Source organism: Aedes aegypti, chromosome 3 (genome assembly GCF_002204515.2).
Source record: "Aedes aegypti strain LVP_AGWG chromosome 3, AaegL5.0 Primary Assembly, whole genome shotgun sequence".
In the NCBI taxonomy this organism is placed as follows: domain Eukaryota; kingdom Metazoa; phylum Arthropoda; class Insecta; order Diptera; family Culicidae; genus Aedes; species Aedes aegypti.
Window position 1 is genome coordinate 400,040,691 of NC_035109.1, and position 16,733 is coordinate 400,057,423.

Sequence of the window (16,733 nt, forward strand, 5' to 3'; positions counted from 1 at the left end):
ATCACGCAAAAAAAAATCTACAAGATCCCAATAGGTAGTCCATGAGCCGGCAGGGATTTCTTCAATCCGTCGGAATCCCGTTGAAAATGATCAGAAATCTGTTGGAAATATCTGCACTATGTATTAGAGGTGGACAAAATGAATAGGAGCCGTTCAAAAGAACCGAATCACTCAATTGAACGAGTGATCCGTTGCTCTTTTTGGCGAGAGTCGGTGTATTCGATCAGCAGTCACACAAAGAATCAGATAAAAAGTGATCCGTAAAAAGACCGAACGGATTATTTTCTCCTATTTTCGATTACTTTTTTCAAATCGGCGTAAGTAACTTTCATACAGTTTTGAGAAAATTATTTAAGAAGAATCATAATCTGTCTTCTAAAACTGTTTTAAAATGAACAATCATTTTAACAATTTTTCGTCGTGTACATTGCTTAAATTTTGCATACAATCAGCTCGCGTTAGAACACTAGGTAGTTTCTATTACTTTCCACGAAAAATTTCTGACAGAATAATAAGTCGTTTCATTCAGTTACTTACGTTACTTAGTTACGTTTTTGAACCAGTGTAAAATCGCCTCAAGTAGTGTTTTGTTTTCATTTGTGGATAAGTCACAACGTCTCTCCATACAACGGAGTGGCGAAAGTAGCGGTTAGATTGCGAAAGTTGAAAATCCTACTTAAATCCGGAAATTCAACGTGCTAATAGTGAAAAATCGAGTTGGTTTAGAGCGGAACGTGTATAATTTCATCTGCGAAACACGTAAGATCGATAAAGTTAGTTAGTTGCTTTTCTGACTTGAGACTGTTTGAATAAGTTTTCGAGTATTCTCTTTTGTTCGTATCTCGGATTTATTATAACACGCCACGCCACGATTTACGCGCCACGCCACATATGCAAGCACAGTTTGCTGATCCGTGTTCTCAGCGCTCTCCGCCTAGGCAGACAATCATGTTTCGCGCACTTGCATTACAGCGAAGGATAAACAGAGAAAAAGCCCACACGAACGACCAAGCGTATAGTTTTGCATCTTTAGTTAGATTCGGGTAGGGAAATTGGCCGAATATCGTGTTCGTGTCCTGTTAAATCGTGAGTTTTTTTTTTTGGGAAGAATGCACGAAGAAAGAGGAAGCAAAAGATCGTCCAACATATGGTGTGCGAGTTGCGCGACACGGAATGATCGTTGGATCCGTTCGCTCGGTTCAGCTCGCTCTTGTTGGGCAGAGGTGGACACGGCACAACGGAAGCGAAACACCGAAGAAAAGGAACCGGACTTGGAATGAAACACTTGTGTGAATGAAACGAGATAAACTTTAATAAACGTCTGCTCGGGTTGAATAATAAACGGATGAATGAAAAAGCACACTTTGCTTCGTCTTCTCCTTCTCATTGATGCGCTTTTGGCGCGCTCGCTTGACGGTGCAGTGGGTAGCATTCAGGGTTGCCACCTTGGTTACCACTCACCGAATACTGCACGGAGAGGAAACAGCATTGCATATTCCATCACTCCTCCTCAATGCTGATCCTCGCTGCATTCCTCGGAATATCTCCTCCTGACTTCTTGCTCTTCTGCCTTCTTGCGCTCCTGCCGTCGGCTCTTGCTATGCCAACAACGTATTCCGACAGATGACCAGGCGGGACACCCCGATTAATCCTGCTGGATCGACGTATGTCTTCAGGAGTTTCCTCCTCACTAGGATATTGAACCTCTTCCTTCATTTGCAACGGATCTTGTTCTTCTCCCGTATTGTCCAAATCAAAATAGTCTTCTTCTTCAGTTTTGTCCAACTCGGATCCATCGAAATTGTCCACTTCGGTAGGCTGTGCCCCCGAGAACCACTCAACTTCATTACCTTCATTCACTTTCTCCCGTGATGAACACTTCGGATCCTGCATTTCCAAAAATTTCGCATCTCGGCTAATCGTCACCATATCTGTTCCGGTATCCACGAACCGGTAGCCTTTATGCTCCTCCGAATAACCGATGAACGTTAATTTCTTCGCCTTGCTTTCGAACTTGCCACGTTTTACTCCTGGAACATGAACATACGCCGGACACCCGTATGCCTTTAGATGCCCCAGCTCAGGCTTTCGACCACACCACTTTTCGTACGGTGTCTTATCCACTGACCGGGACGGAAGCCTGTTCTGCAAGTATGCAGCAGCAACGCAAGCTTCTCCCCAGTAACGTTTGTCCAAACCAGCATCCAAGAGCATCTTTGTAGCCATCTCTTGTAGCGACCTGTTCTTCCTTTCGGCCACTCCGTTTTGCTGAGGCGTATACGCAGTCGTATACTGTGCCTTAATACCTTCGTCAGCAAAGAATCGCCGCAACTCTTCGTTGGCGTACTCGCCACCGCCGTCGGATCGAATAACTTGTGGCTTCCGCCCAAACAAGTTCTCCACGTACCTGACATATTCCTTTATTTTTCCAGCAGCCTCCGATTTCTTCTCCAGTAGATAAACGACCGTGTATCGACTGAAATCGTCGATCATCGTCATCAGAAATCGTTTTCCACCAGGCGTCGTCGTTCGCATTGGACCACAGAGATCTGTGTGGACCAACTCCAAAACACGCTTCGACTTTCTTTCCGCTACTTTCGGAATCGGACTCCGCGACAACTTACCCTCCAAACATGGCTCGCAAGTTTGTCTGATGCCGCAATCCGTGACCTTCACGCCTACGCCCAATTTGCCATCGACAATCTTCGACAATACTGCCGGGTCTCTATGTCCAAAACGCTTATGCCACTGATGTTGGCAGTTATGATTGTGCATCTTACCTTCAACTTTCCTTGCGACTTCCGCCAGCTTCAGCTTATATAGGGATCCAGTCTGCTCTCCGGCAACAACCACCTTACCGCTGACGTCGCAAATGGAACAGCCATCCTTCCGGAATTTCACCACAAATCCTTTCGCGGTTAACTTGTCCACAGATACAAGTCCACTTGTGAGGGAGGGAACATACAACACATCGCGCAACTTTACTTCGATTGTATTTCCATCTCCACCTACACACAACACTACACCATCACCGCATCCAGCTGTGGCAGCAACTTTGCCGTCGGCCAAAATCACATTTGGACCAGCCTTGTCTTCGAACGTCGTGAAAAACTTTTTGTCACTTGTCATGTGGCAGCTCGCTCCACTGTCTATAAACCAGCATTCACGCTGTCCATCATCCGCCACCATGAAGCACACACCGGCACTGTAGGTTTCGTTTTTCACTTTCTTCGCATTTTGCCTGCCGCTCGATTTTTCTTCTGGCTTCTTCTCGTCTTCGCCGCTTTTCTGCTTCGCCAGATAAAGCCGGCAATTCCGACGCATATGGCCAGGCTTGTTGCACAAATAGCACACTCGTTGTGAAACACCACCCACACTTTGCATTGCACTTTTCATCGCTTTCATATCAAACGAATCACCGGATCGTTCCTTCCGCCTCTCGAATTCATCCAGTAGCTTCGATTTTACCAGTTGCATGGTGATATCGGCATCGGCACGACTCTCTAGGGCCGTCACCAAAGTTCCGTAGGAGTCGGGCAAGCTGCGCAGGATCATCGCGATCCGCAGCGACTCTTCCAGCGGTTGCCCCGCATTCGACAAACGGTCGAATAAATCTTCCAACACTACCAAATGGCACTCGAGATCACCATTTTCCGCGAGATTCACACTGCAAAGCTTTTTCAATAAAGACACACGCGACGTGACCGTGTTCTTCTCGTGGTATGCTTTCAACTCATCCCAGAAAGCTTTCGCACTGTTCGCGTTTTTCACTAAACCGAACTGATTGTCCTCGATACATAAACCGATTGTGGCACGAGCTTTCCGGTCGTCTTTCGTCCACTGATCGGTAACCGGTTCCGGCTTCACATCGCCCACCACATACCAGAGCTCCTCCCTGGTCAGGAGCATCTCCATCCGGAATTTCCAGATCTGCCAGTTGTGGTTGCTCAACCTGGCAAACGCGAACTTGTTCGGCTCCGCCATTTTGTTTTCCGAACTGAATCACCACAGCAGGAAACAAAATCGAATCACACGCGGCGCGAACACCCGAAACAGGAAAACAGTTTCTCACACTTTCTTCCTAAACTATCCGGAAATTAAATTTCGGATTTCCTCTGGGCCCATAACCTGTTGGGCAGAGGTGGACACGGCACAACGGAAGCGAAACACCGAAGAAAAGGAACCGGACTTGGAATGAAACACTTGTGTGAATGAAACGAGATAAACTTTAATAAACGTCTGCTCGGGTTGAATAATAAACGGATGAATGAAAAAGCACACTTTGCTTCGTCTTCTCCTTCTCATTGATGCGCTTTTGGCGCGCTCGCTTGACGGTGCAGTGGGTAGCATTCAGGGTTGCCACCTTGGTTACCACTCACCGAATACTGCACGGAGAGGAAACAGCATTGCATATTCCATCAGCTCTTACTTTGTGTGCCGCTGAGGCACTGAACCGTTCAAAAGATCCGATTCACCATAGTGAGTGATTCTGTGCGGATCCGTTCACTAAAAAGAGCCATTTTGCCTATGCAAGATTCTGCAGGGATTGCTCTATTGCAGCTCAGTGTGCCACTAAGAATCTTCAAGTTCCTCTACGATTCTGTTGATAATGCTCCGCTGGCAATTGTCACGAATCCGTTGACAAGCCTCGGAGTCCTACTAGGAACCTCCATTTCACTGAGGGTCAAAGATGTTCATGCTTCATCAAAATGATACCAGCGATAATCTTGGAACTATCCGTGAATGAGAAACTTTGTAGCCCGCATTGTGCTCTAGCTTGAGCAACGACCTGATACAGAATAAGTGCAGACACGGCATCAGACATCAGCTTTCGATGAAGTTCATCAACATCAATCCATCTACGTCGGGGTCAAGTGTCTGTTTCTGCCTCAACGAACAGGAAAAGACTCGGAATATGCCTGAATGTAAAATATACAAATACCACCAGGGCATTTGCTACACGTTAGTCAAGAAAGGATCGTTTATCGATCCAATTTCAAAATAGGGAAATGATATGAATTTTCTTTCTTCGTATACTAATCCTAACGATCGGTTTCAATAGAAAGAATCAAAGGAAGGTGTTGCACTGTTCCATGCTAGTCCACAACAAGTCCGCTTTCATGCTGATTTTAACTAACTTTTTTCGTTCCGCACAAATAACACATTTCTTTGTGAGTGGCTAATGTATAAAAAATCATAGATAACGTATAAATTCTTGACCATTATTGTACATAAAGCTAATTAAAACGAGAAAGCTTCGTTCATTCGTCATGAACGTCGTTTTCAATCTTGCGAAAAGGCTTCTGCCTCCCATCATAGCGGGCCCAGCGCACTGACGTGTGGGAGGAACCGGAAAATTTGTTCTTAAATTCTAATCTAGATAGCTGGGGGCGTGTAGTGACTAAAAGAGGACAGCCCTGTGGGTGAGTGGCTGGTGTGTGCTATAGTGTTTTCCCCATGTATGTGGATTTGGAAAGAATCAACTTACTTCAACAAGGGTGAAGGAGCTTACTTATTCAAGTCGGCGGCCGATCTCCGCCGGTGTTTACTAGCTAGGGCGTTAACCACACTTTGATGGTGCGTAAGCTGTGGCGGCGGCGTGATGGTGGGTAAAGGAAGCGACGATACGACACTATTGTTGATGGTTATTTGCTGTGCCTGTTGTTGCTGCTGCTGCTGCTGCTGTTGAACTTGAACTTGTTGCTGCAATTGCTGTTGAGCCTGGGCAAGCTGCTGATGCTGCTGGATATGGATTTGTGTAGCGGCGGGTTGATTTGCTGTGGTTATAATTTGTTGAGCTTGCTGCTGCTGATGCTGTTGCTGCTGTTGTTGAAGCTTCAAATGAAGTTGTTTGGTAGTCATCACAAGTTGATTGGGGGCAGCATTTGTGGTCACGTTCAGCGTTTGGCCCAATTGCTGGTTGTGATGTGTGGCTGTTGGATGTGAGCGTAAAGTTGTTCATTATTAGGAAAACTTCTTATTTTTTTCTTCCATATAATGGAATTGAATGCTGTTTTGAAAACAGCAGAAATATCGAAAATTGATTCAAATTTCGCAAAGTTATAACAATTTGAATTTGCGACAGAGGCTTACTTTGGCACAGACAAGAAGGATATGTATAGTCGTTCTGACACTAAACCGAATAGCGTCTTTCGCATTTTTACTAAACCTTATGTCGGAAGTAGTGCGTTGTATTGCTCATCAAATCAGAAAAAAACGAAAGTCGCCTTAAAAAAATACGTACCTGTAATTGGTGTGGCTATTTTCAGCGTGGACCCGCTCATGCTGCGTTGCTGGGCTGCTACCCGTGCGGCAATTTGCTTGGCTGTGATCGGTGTAGTGACGGATGATACCACCGGAAGTTGCCCACTGCGTGGCCGCTGACTGATGTTCAGTAACTGAATTTGCTGACCCGGTTGACCGGTGTTCACTGTCAGAGGTGTAGCAGCACGTATGCTTTGTTGGCCTAAGCCTTTCATACCGGAAGTTACGATTTGAGCTGCAGTATGACACTCGACATTAGAACCACCATTGCGTTGAATTCTTCCGTACAACTTACCAATTGGCAAAGAGAGCAGACTAGAGCCGCCAACGCTAGTTTGAGGGTTGGCGAGAACCACTGTTTGGGTGGTGGTTTGGGAGTTTGCACCGAGTATATTGGCAGCTGCACTACCCACGGTAGCGGTTCCTGTAGCGCCTGCGGTCGTACCTGCGTTTCCGGCGGCATTCAAGGTATTCAGCTGATTTCCTCCGGCACCGGCGTTCGACACCGGCACGGACACCAATAGGCTAGTGGTTTGATGGTGACCTGTGCTACCGCCAGCGGCAGCATTGTTCGCCGCATTCAGGACACTAGCGGCTGTCGATGATCCCGTGGACGGAGCTGAAGACAGCGACAGCGATATTGGCTGGGCTAATCCTGGGATTTGAACCTATGGAAATAATATGGAAACCTGCGTTAGTACTCGATCTACCAAAACCGGGGCGAGGCCATATGGTATACAATCATTCGGCATAAGGTCATTTAGTCTCAAGTGTTTTTGCATAACCATTTTTAACACTGTTTGTTGTCAGCCATTTGGCAAAACTTCATCGTAACATTGTTTCATCATGGATATACTGCCCTTCTACGCCTAGTTGTTTTATGGGGATTATCACAGAAGGCCGAATCACAAAAGGCCGAATACCTTCTAGCCTCCCACAAAAGGCCGAATGCACAGAAGGCCGAATCACAAAAGGCCGAATCACGGAAGGCCGAATCACAGAAGGCCGAATCACAGAAGGCCGAATCACACAAGGCCGAATCACACAAGGCCGAATCACAAAAAGCCAAATCACAAAATAAAGCTTGGGTATGAAAAGAACAAGTCCATGCTTTGTTAAATGCAATCATGTTAGTAAACAGTAGAGATGTACCGAATAGCACTATTCGGCTTTCGGCCGAATACCGAATAGTTGAAATATTATTATTCGGCCAAACCAATATTCGGCCGAACATTCAACATAATAACTTAATATTCGGCCAAATAAAACCTCAAAATTCGGCCGTATAACAAAAACTACATTTTCAATTTTGATTTACAACAAAAAAGCAAGTTTTTTTTCAATAGGAAACACTTCCAAGGTGAAGAATTGCACGGAATGATCGTTTTATTGAGCTTTTCAAATCGATCGAAGAAATTATCGTATTGTGTATTTCTTTAACCACTGGACTGCGAAGTGCGACCTTATAATTACGAAAGTGTGGATTGCATCGAATCATGTTGGTATCTTCAGAGCACTTATTCTCTGATTTTTACGACACCTATCCGATTTGATGCCATTGCGCACTTTTATTGGCGTGTCCGCACTTGTAAAAACTTTTGCGATAGTCTAGTGGTGGAATAAAGCTCTAAGGATTTGATTTTCTGAAGTTGAGGAGTTGTATCTTATTAATAATTAACAATTGATGGTATTATTTATCCATTTAATTTTTTTAAGAAACTCGGGTAATACTTCACTTGACTCGTCATCCGACTTCTGGAAGTGCTTTATAGAAATTGGAGCAAATATACCACCGCAGACCACTGACTCGCATAATAAAGGAAGAACGTGATCGTGTGGGCTACGTGGCCGTGCGGTTAGTATAAAGTGACCAGACGTCCCGGATTGTGCGGGACAGTCCCGGATTCAAACTACCTGTCCCGCATTACCGAGCGTCCCGGTAAACGTCCCGGATTCGAACAGTCGACTAACGGTTGTCCGACATTTCGCGGTAAACCATTGCGCGGTCAACCATTTCGCGGTGCACCATTTCGCGGTTTGTATCATTTGGCGGTTTACCGTTTTGCGGTTAGTACCATTTCGCGGTATGACATTTCGCGGTCTATACCATTTCGCGGTGTGGGTTTTCCTATGAGTTGCACTGAAAATTGTTGGCATTATCACTAATAACATTTTCATCGGTGATTTACCCTTCTTTTGAACACAGGCAGTCCTTCAAATTGCACTGTTAAGATATATGGAACTTCTCGGTACAAACCGCGAAACGGTACACCGCGAAATAATACTGACCGCGAAATAACATGCCGCCAAATGGTACCAACCGCGAAATGTCGTACCGCGAAATGGCACGCCGCGAAATCGTATACCGCGAAGTGGATTACCGCAAAATGTTATACAATCAAGGACTTAAATCGTTTGATTAGCATGGCAAATACTCAAAATTTACATGTTTGTGGATTCATAGTGATGATATTTAGCTTTCTTTTTTTACTAACACATTAGTTTCACATGACATGCTTCACAATAATTTAAAGTTTGACAAACGTTATTGAAGATAATCTATTTACAAAAAATTGATTGTTTGATAGATAGCCTCTAGTTTACGAAAATCTTGTTTATTTTAAAGAGAATTGCAGGGCTGGTAGCAGTCAGACAGCAAAATAATAGTGACTTTAGTGACCAAAATGATCAAAAAAGTGACCAAATAGTGACCAAAAAGTGACTTGAGAACTACAAGTATTAGTCATAAAAATGGCTAGAAATGAAAATACGTTCTACGTGTATATTTACCCCTCTACTAGCACCATCAATTTCTAACAACAAAAAATTATTCATATTGCGATTGTTTTTGTTTTTTTGGGGCACCATTTTTTTACAAGTTGCCAAAAAACGTTTCTCTTTTTGGAATAAGTGTCGATTTTATTCGTTGGTCGTCTGGATCCAGTGATATTCCCAAATTTCTTGGGGGACCGACGCGTAGCCATAGCCCACGGTAACATCTCAGGCTACAGATTGTTTTCTCGTGTTCGATTGTTCATTTTTTGAAACAATTTAATGACAGTCTGTTGATTATGTCTGAAGAAATGAAACGATTCTATGCAACCGTTTTTGAGATATGAGCATTTATGTTTCTGATTCCACTCTGACCGAAGGAGGATCTTGAAAACTTCAAAACAATCCATATTCTAAATTTAAGATTGCGACTTAACCGATTTGTATGATTTTTTGCAGAGAAACTCCTCATTATCTAACATTGTACAGCTCATATTTTATTTTTTTGATAAATAGGCCAAAACAAAATTGTGGCCAGAGAAATTGTATATGGGGAATGTCGGTCCCCTAAGGAACATCGGTATATCTTCGAACCCAAATCATCAATGATCAATATCGACGCAGATTCTGAAAATAGGAGAGTTTTTTGAGAACTTGTTGAAACATGGTACAAAAATATTGAGAAACAAAAAAGTTATCGCGATTTGAATGTTTTTATGGTAAAAAATTAAGCTGCTTGTAGAGGAGTTAATCAATCTACATACTAAGCGAGTTTAGAATGTAGAGGACTGCACTAATTTCAAATCTTTCTCAAGAATTATCTGTCCGAGATATGACTTGATTGTCAATGACCAAAAAAAAAGATACAATTGAGTTTTCACGTTTCCTTTTTTTCCGAGACGAACATTAGCTAAGTGTAGGTTACTATGCTATATTTCTGATTTCAGTCGAAAAAATAACAAAAAAAAAAATCAAATACACGAACTCTGGTAATCAAACTCGTGATAGAATTATTTGAAAAATTCCTGTTTATGAGGAGGAACATTCTGGTGAAAACTCATTGAAGATTTTGAAGTAGAGATGCAAAACGATAATAAATCGAGGGTTTTTTGGTTGTAGACAAAATTGTGGCGAAAATCGTGAATGATTTTCAGAACATTTTGAAAAAAAATCCTGACATAATTCAAAACCAAACGAAAAATAGAAACTCATGCTAAATTTGTGGCATAATTTCTGTAAAATTAAACCATTTCTCCCAAATAAACAATTAGATGATGCACATAAAGAATTAGAATATGATTCCATGCGTACTTCAAATATCTATATTTCAATTGAACGTTTCAATAAATGAATTACTGAAAATAAACATAGTGGCTACTCGTAAGCTCACGTTATATCTGATCTACGACCTTGAAAAATGTTGCATGCTTAGATTACAAAGCATACAGTAACTGATGGAAATCGCATGTTTGTGGCTGAAATTAATGAACAGGTGGATTTGACGTTAGGTAATCGCCACTGATCCCAATATTGTATATTTATTATCTTCCAACAATGTTCAAGAATTCATTATAGAAACGTGTTTTTGTATAGAAATAGTTGTACAAAGTTGTGTAAAAAGGCAGTGTCAAGTGTAAATCAATGGAAAATGTATTGCTTATTTGTTGAAATTTCGAATGTAATTTCTGAAATGATTTCCAGCAAAATAAGTACCGCAATCCAGGGGCAAATTGATCATTATTTCACAACTTTTTTTAATGTTATCCTTTGGAATTCAAATATTGTCAAATTTATTTCGGTAAAATCAGTACTTCATTGATCTCTATCAGTTTATGTAATCGATTTTTTATGAAATAAAATTTAACATATCATAAAATTAGTTGTAATATCAAAAATTAGAAATGTCACATTGGGGCGAAATTGATCACTATATAATAAAGCGTATTTTAGAATGTAAAATTTCCCTTTCTACTAAATTTGGGTCTCCTGAATCCAAAACTGATGTCAAAATTCTTACAACTTGTAAATATCATCATATTATTGCAAAATTAAACTTGGTAAATCTGCATAATACACCTAAATGTATGCAATTTTCCTTGAAATAAGCACGTTATTCAACATTAAACGGGTTTATGAGTATAAAACAATTCTTGTTATACTATACAATTTCAAAAATGAGTTCAGCAGTTCACACTGAAGCTTACACAACATTTTTAACACTCAAAGTTTTCATGCAGGCTTAGCACCAGCAGATTGTTTAGTACCAACATTTTAAACAGTATTGATTACACCTTCAAAAACTGTGAATATTTCTATGCAAAACTGACCATAATAAAAATAAAATACTTTAAAATCATTATTAGACATCTATAAACTAGAAAACATTGAATGTATGTGATGCCAACGAAGTTTTAAGAATACTTGAAAGGAAATGCTATTTGGTACCGACTTGATCAAATTCACCCCAGTGATCAATTTCCGGATTACGGTACTAGCTATTGAAGTCCTGGACAAGTTTCTGACAAACTCAGATTTTTATTGGATGTAATTCCTAGCCGTCTCTGGCTTATCTTCCGGATCAGTTTTGATGATGCTCTTGCAGAAGCTTGTCTGTGATTTCTTCTAAAGCCGTAGATTACTCAGAGCAGATATTGGTCCTGGTTTTTGCCAAAATTTTATAAAATATTTCGGACAAATAATTCATCCCAGAGTTCTTTCGAAGTTTTGACAGAATCTTCTCCAAAACTTTTCCCAGGAAATTTTTACATTTTACAATTTTCACGGAATATTGACTTGAATTCTTTCAGAAAGTTAGTCGGGAGTCCATATTTTTCTTGAGTTAAGAATTTTGACGATTTGATTCCCAAAACACAATATAACACAATAACTAAAAAAAAAAACTAACCCAGCTCAGAATATTAAATTTCATTATCATCAGATCACGAAAAAAGTGACTTTAGTGACCATTTTCCTGAAAAAAGTGACTTTTTGTTGGAAATAGTGACTTTTAAGTGACCAGGTCGAAAAAAGTGACCAAGTCACTAAAAAGTGACTTGCTACCAGCCCTGTGGATATTGTCGGCAGAACATCTGGAACGGTGGCAGACCTGTACACCCGCCTGAAAGGGTTCATTCACATATTTCATAACGCCGAAAATGGCAATTTTTGCACCCACCCACCCCCTCGTAACGCTTTTTGTATGAACATTCTACAAATATTGTATGAGCCGTAACATCAAAAGGACACCCACCCACCCCCTTCAGCGTTATGAAATTTGTGAATAAGCCCAAACGTGAAGCGACAAAAGTCGGCCCTGATGGTGAATGCGTCAAAAACAAAGTACATGCTGATAGGTGGAACCAAGCGCGACAGAGCCCGCCTGGGAAGCAGTGTTACGATAGACGGGGATACTTTTGAGGTGGTTGATGAGTTCGTCTACCTCGGATCCTTGTTAACGGCTGATAACAACGTTAGTCGTGAAATACGGAGACGCATCATCAGTGGAAGTCGCACCTACTATGGGCTCCAGAAGAAGCTGCGGTCGAGAAAGATTCACCCTCGCACCAAATGTACCATGTACAAAACGCTCATAAGACCGGTGGTCCTCTATGGACATGAAGCATGGACCATGCTGGAAGAGGACCTGCAAGCACTTGGAGTGTTCGAACGAAGGGTGCTTAGGACGATCTTTGGCGGAGTGCAGGAAAACGGTGTGTGGCGGCGGAGAATGAACCACGAGCTCGCTAGGCTCTTCGGCGAACCCAGTATCCAGAAGGTTGCGAAAGCCGGAAGGATACGCTGGGCAGGGCATGTTGCAAGACTACCGGACAACAATCCTGCAAAGATGGTGTTCGCGTCGAATCCGGTTGGCACAAGAAGGAGAGGAGCACAGCGAGCGAGGTGGCTTTATCAGGTGCAACAAGATCTGGAGAACGTGGGCCAAAATCGAAGTTGGAGAGACACAGCCATGGACCGAGTAAATTGGCGTAACATCGTTAACGAGGTTTTATCAAATTAATTGATGTAATACCATCTAAATAAAAATAATAAAACTGGATGTAATTGAAAATTCAGGTTGTTTTCCTATGCTCTTGCATGTAAAATCATTGATTACCCGCATAGGAAAACACAGTTTGTCTAATGATCAAAACAATTAAACAAAACTATCTGTTATTGTTAATGTATCACAAACAGTTGCTTTTTTGTTGAACAATACGAGTCTTTTAGCTTTAGACTATAAACTACGGTTTGAGTAAACTATCCCAGATAGTGCAAATATGCAATAATGTCCAAATATAGTTGAATGATACGAAGATCAAAAATCTTGAGAAATGGTAGAAATATAACTTTACCATTTGCCAAACGAATTTTCTTTCAATTTTCACTACACACTTACCCATGTGCATTTTACTGTATACAACGTTTGTTTAACAGTTAGACAAACAGTAAGTTTTCATTGATTCAACACACTTTCAAAAAAATACATTCTGGATGTAGAATGTTCCGCAAACCGGTGTTTTTTTTTTTTTTATTGTTATATACCATTATAGTCTAAGGTAGATTAAATTTAATACAACAAATATATTTTTCAATATTCTGTATCTTTTCAGCAAACATGTGTAAAAACTAAATTTTATGGGATTTTTTTTTCGTGAAAATTACTCCAATAACTGAGTTAAGTTTTTCGAGCGTGCATTTTTGCATTCTTTTTTTCCAAAACCGTGAGTGCAAACAAAAAAAGGTTTGAGAAACAGAAGTTCCAGAAGTCCAGAAGGAATACCGGAGAAAGCTACTGGTAAATATTTAGAAGTGAATGATCGGTTCTTCAGCGGCTTACAAAAGTGCACCATCCAATGCTGGGAGAAGATCCGGCGGCCTTTCGAAATCAACGGTAGCTTCTGCTGTTTTATCTTCGTTGATCCGGAAACGTAAACATCAACGAAGTAGGAACCATCCTCCAAGTCGCCATTATACAGACGGTTGGATTTGATCACAACGTAAGTATTTTTCATATTTATCGTGCCATTAGAATTGGAATTAGAAATTCAAATGCCAGCACTAACGTCTTATTGATTTTTTTTTTTCAGGATGATTGACATGACGACGAAACTTCCGAAGCATCGAGTGCAAACAAGTGGCACAAACTTACATCCGCTGCGGTGAGGATCCAATCCAAGAAACCAATATGAATCTGCCGGAATATATTACCCCGAACCACATTTGCGAGATGAATTCCTTCATAAAGGTTATTCTGGCTATGATGTCCTGAAAACTTCCAAAGTCTGCAACAAGTGAGAGGGAAAGGTGTCATCGAGAGCTATTAGTGCAAATAATCGACTACAATATTCAAATGATGTATATATGGTGAAATATGAACACTAAAGATAACCCTATATATAACAACTATTGAAACAGTATAATAAAATTTCAAAAATAAATAAATAAAATGCATTTCATATTTTTTTCTTTTATGGTATGAACACAAAGGAACAGTACGGTAAAGGGTAGAAATACAATGTTTCACAATTAATCAATCATTACACATACGTTATTTGTTTCATTTCAATTTTATAGTCAGACCATTCAACAACTGTTTGCATTACATTGGATTTGGGAAAAAATGGATAGTATATTGACAGTTTCACAAAATGTATACGAAAAATTTTGTTCGGAAAAATCAAGGTTTTTTTATGGTTACATAACTTAACCGCCTATTACCCATATTGTGAATTTCCTAATTACAATTTCACAAACTGTAAAAATCGTTTGCGGTAAGGTTGGTTTATTGTTTTTTTGGGTGTTATACCAAATTATTCAGATACAGTCACAAATGGTTCTAAACAGAATAGGAAATAGTTGAAATATGGTTCACAATTATGCGGGTATTCAATTATTGTCGATTGGACTCAAATTGCTATTGATTTTTTTTTTAATTTTGTGATCTTTTTAATAACGTATGGGATGTGAAAATAGTTTTGACCCAGATTGTGCTCTCCGAACCATTGTGCACAACCCAAACATGAGGAGAAGAAATCAAAGAAGCCAAGAAAACAAGCCAGTTGTCAGTGAGCTGTCTCCTCTCTCTCAGGATAACAGCAATGAGTAATGTTTCAAACAAGGTATCTAGAAGAAAGGTAGTTCAATATGTCAGAATGTTGAACTCGCCATTCTGAAATACCAGGGGACAGCTGGCGAGTTTGTTTTGGTTTGAAGGTGCTAACTGAAGACGTACCTCCAAACATTTTTCACAGCCACACTCCATCTCGTTTCGTTCGGCTTTCAATTTCACTAATCATAGAAGAAATTTAGCATCCTAGCTTCTCCTCACTTTAATCAATGAAACACTTGCATTTTACATCCTCTAAAACACACGAAGAAGATAAACGTTACTCAGAAATGCGGGAGAAAATTTTCACTGTCCGGTAGGATTTGTTTTCTCTGGTAAACAATCCCTAACATTCCCATAGAAACGATATTGCGGCGCTTATATTAAATCCACATCCAGCGGCGGCGGTAACGCGCAGAAGATATGCGCGCAATTCAAACGCAACGTCAAAATTCAAGTAGGCTTGGATTTTTTCGTCCTTCAAGGACGCAAATGTTTCAAATTTGCTAAATCTGAAACATTTGGTTATTTTCATTACCAATGCGACGGTATATCGACGATTTCAGATAATCGCATTACGTGGATTTATCTTGCAGAGCACAATACATGAAAACATACTCGCCAGCTTTCACTTTCACCTCCCCTGTAGCTGACCTCACTTCGCACCCACTGACTGCTTAGATCACTGAACCTCCCTTCAATAAATCTTGGTTTCAAAATATTTTATAATAATAATCAGAAATATTGTCGTACACTGTAAGCTCAAAGTACCTTTTAAAGGGTAAAAAAGTACCCTCTTTGAGAGAAACTAGTTTAACTCATAAAAAGAGTAAAGGGCCTGTACTCATTAAAGAGTAAACCGCCTGTGCGTCAAATCAACGAGTGAAATTTACCCATTATCTCAAAGGAATTCAAGATGGAAAGTGGGTAAAATATACTCTATTTCTGCTTTTGATATAATAATGATTTTGAAGCAATTTATGAAAATGAGCAACAGAAATAATAAACATTTGATTATCATATAGTTTATTGGAACTTAATTAAATTTATTAATACAAATATCATGCTGATTGGCACATTTCACATACTAAGGTCAAAGTTCGAAGCACTTCTTGCAGCATTGGTATGCCGGTTTTTGCCAAACAATTACTTCATTCCGCGACGATATTTTTATGTAGCTTATTCGTTCTGCAAAACAAAATCGTTCCTTTATTGCGGCGCTTATATTAAATCCACATCCAGCGGCGGCGGTAACGCGCAGAAGATATGCGCGCAATTCAAACGCAACGTCAAAATTCAAGTAGGCTTGGATTTTTTCGTCCTTCAAGGACGCAAATGTTTCAAATTTGCTAAATCTGAAACATTTGGTTATTTTCATTACCAATGCGACGGTATATCGACGATTTCAGATAATCGCATTACGTGGATTTATCTTGCAGAGCACAATAGTTTGTTATATAATAGATAGTATTATTTACCATTGAACTTACGAATATTTAGATATTTGTTCCCTTGGTTTTGGTAGAGAGAACGGACAAAAGAATAGCGTCCGACAGAAACCTTCAAGACATTTTTCACCCATTAAGGGGGC

General features: G+C 40.5%; 1 protein-coding gene across 2 annotated transcripts; it reads right to left on the bottom strand.

Moving 5' to 3' along the window:
* Nucleotides 1-5,074: 5,074 nt before the first annotated feature.
* LOC5576322 (chromatin modification-related protein EAF1) lies at nucleotides 5,075-7,089 on the bottom strand. Of its 2 annotated transcripts, XM_021855190.1 has the most exons (4): nucleotides 7,004-7,082; nucleotides 6,560-6,932; nucleotides 6,245-6,499; nucleotides 5,075-5,933 (listed from the first exon to the last, which is right to left on the bottom strand). In XM_021855190.1, the coding sequence occupies exons 1-4, from the start codon at nucleotides 7,022-7,024 to the stop codon at nucleotides 5,509-5,511; spliced, it is 1,074 nt and encodes a 357-aa protein (XP_021710882.1). In that variant the 5' UTR covers nucleotides 7,025-7,082; the 3' UTR covers nucleotides 5,075-5,508. The 2 variants fall into 2 exon arrangements, with proteins under 2 accessions (XP_021710882.1, XP_021710881.1); XM_021855189.1 differs by having other exon boundaries at nucleotides 6,245-6,932; nucleotides 7,004-7,089.
* Between the last annotated feature and the right edge of the window lie 9,644 nt (nucleotides 7,090-16,733).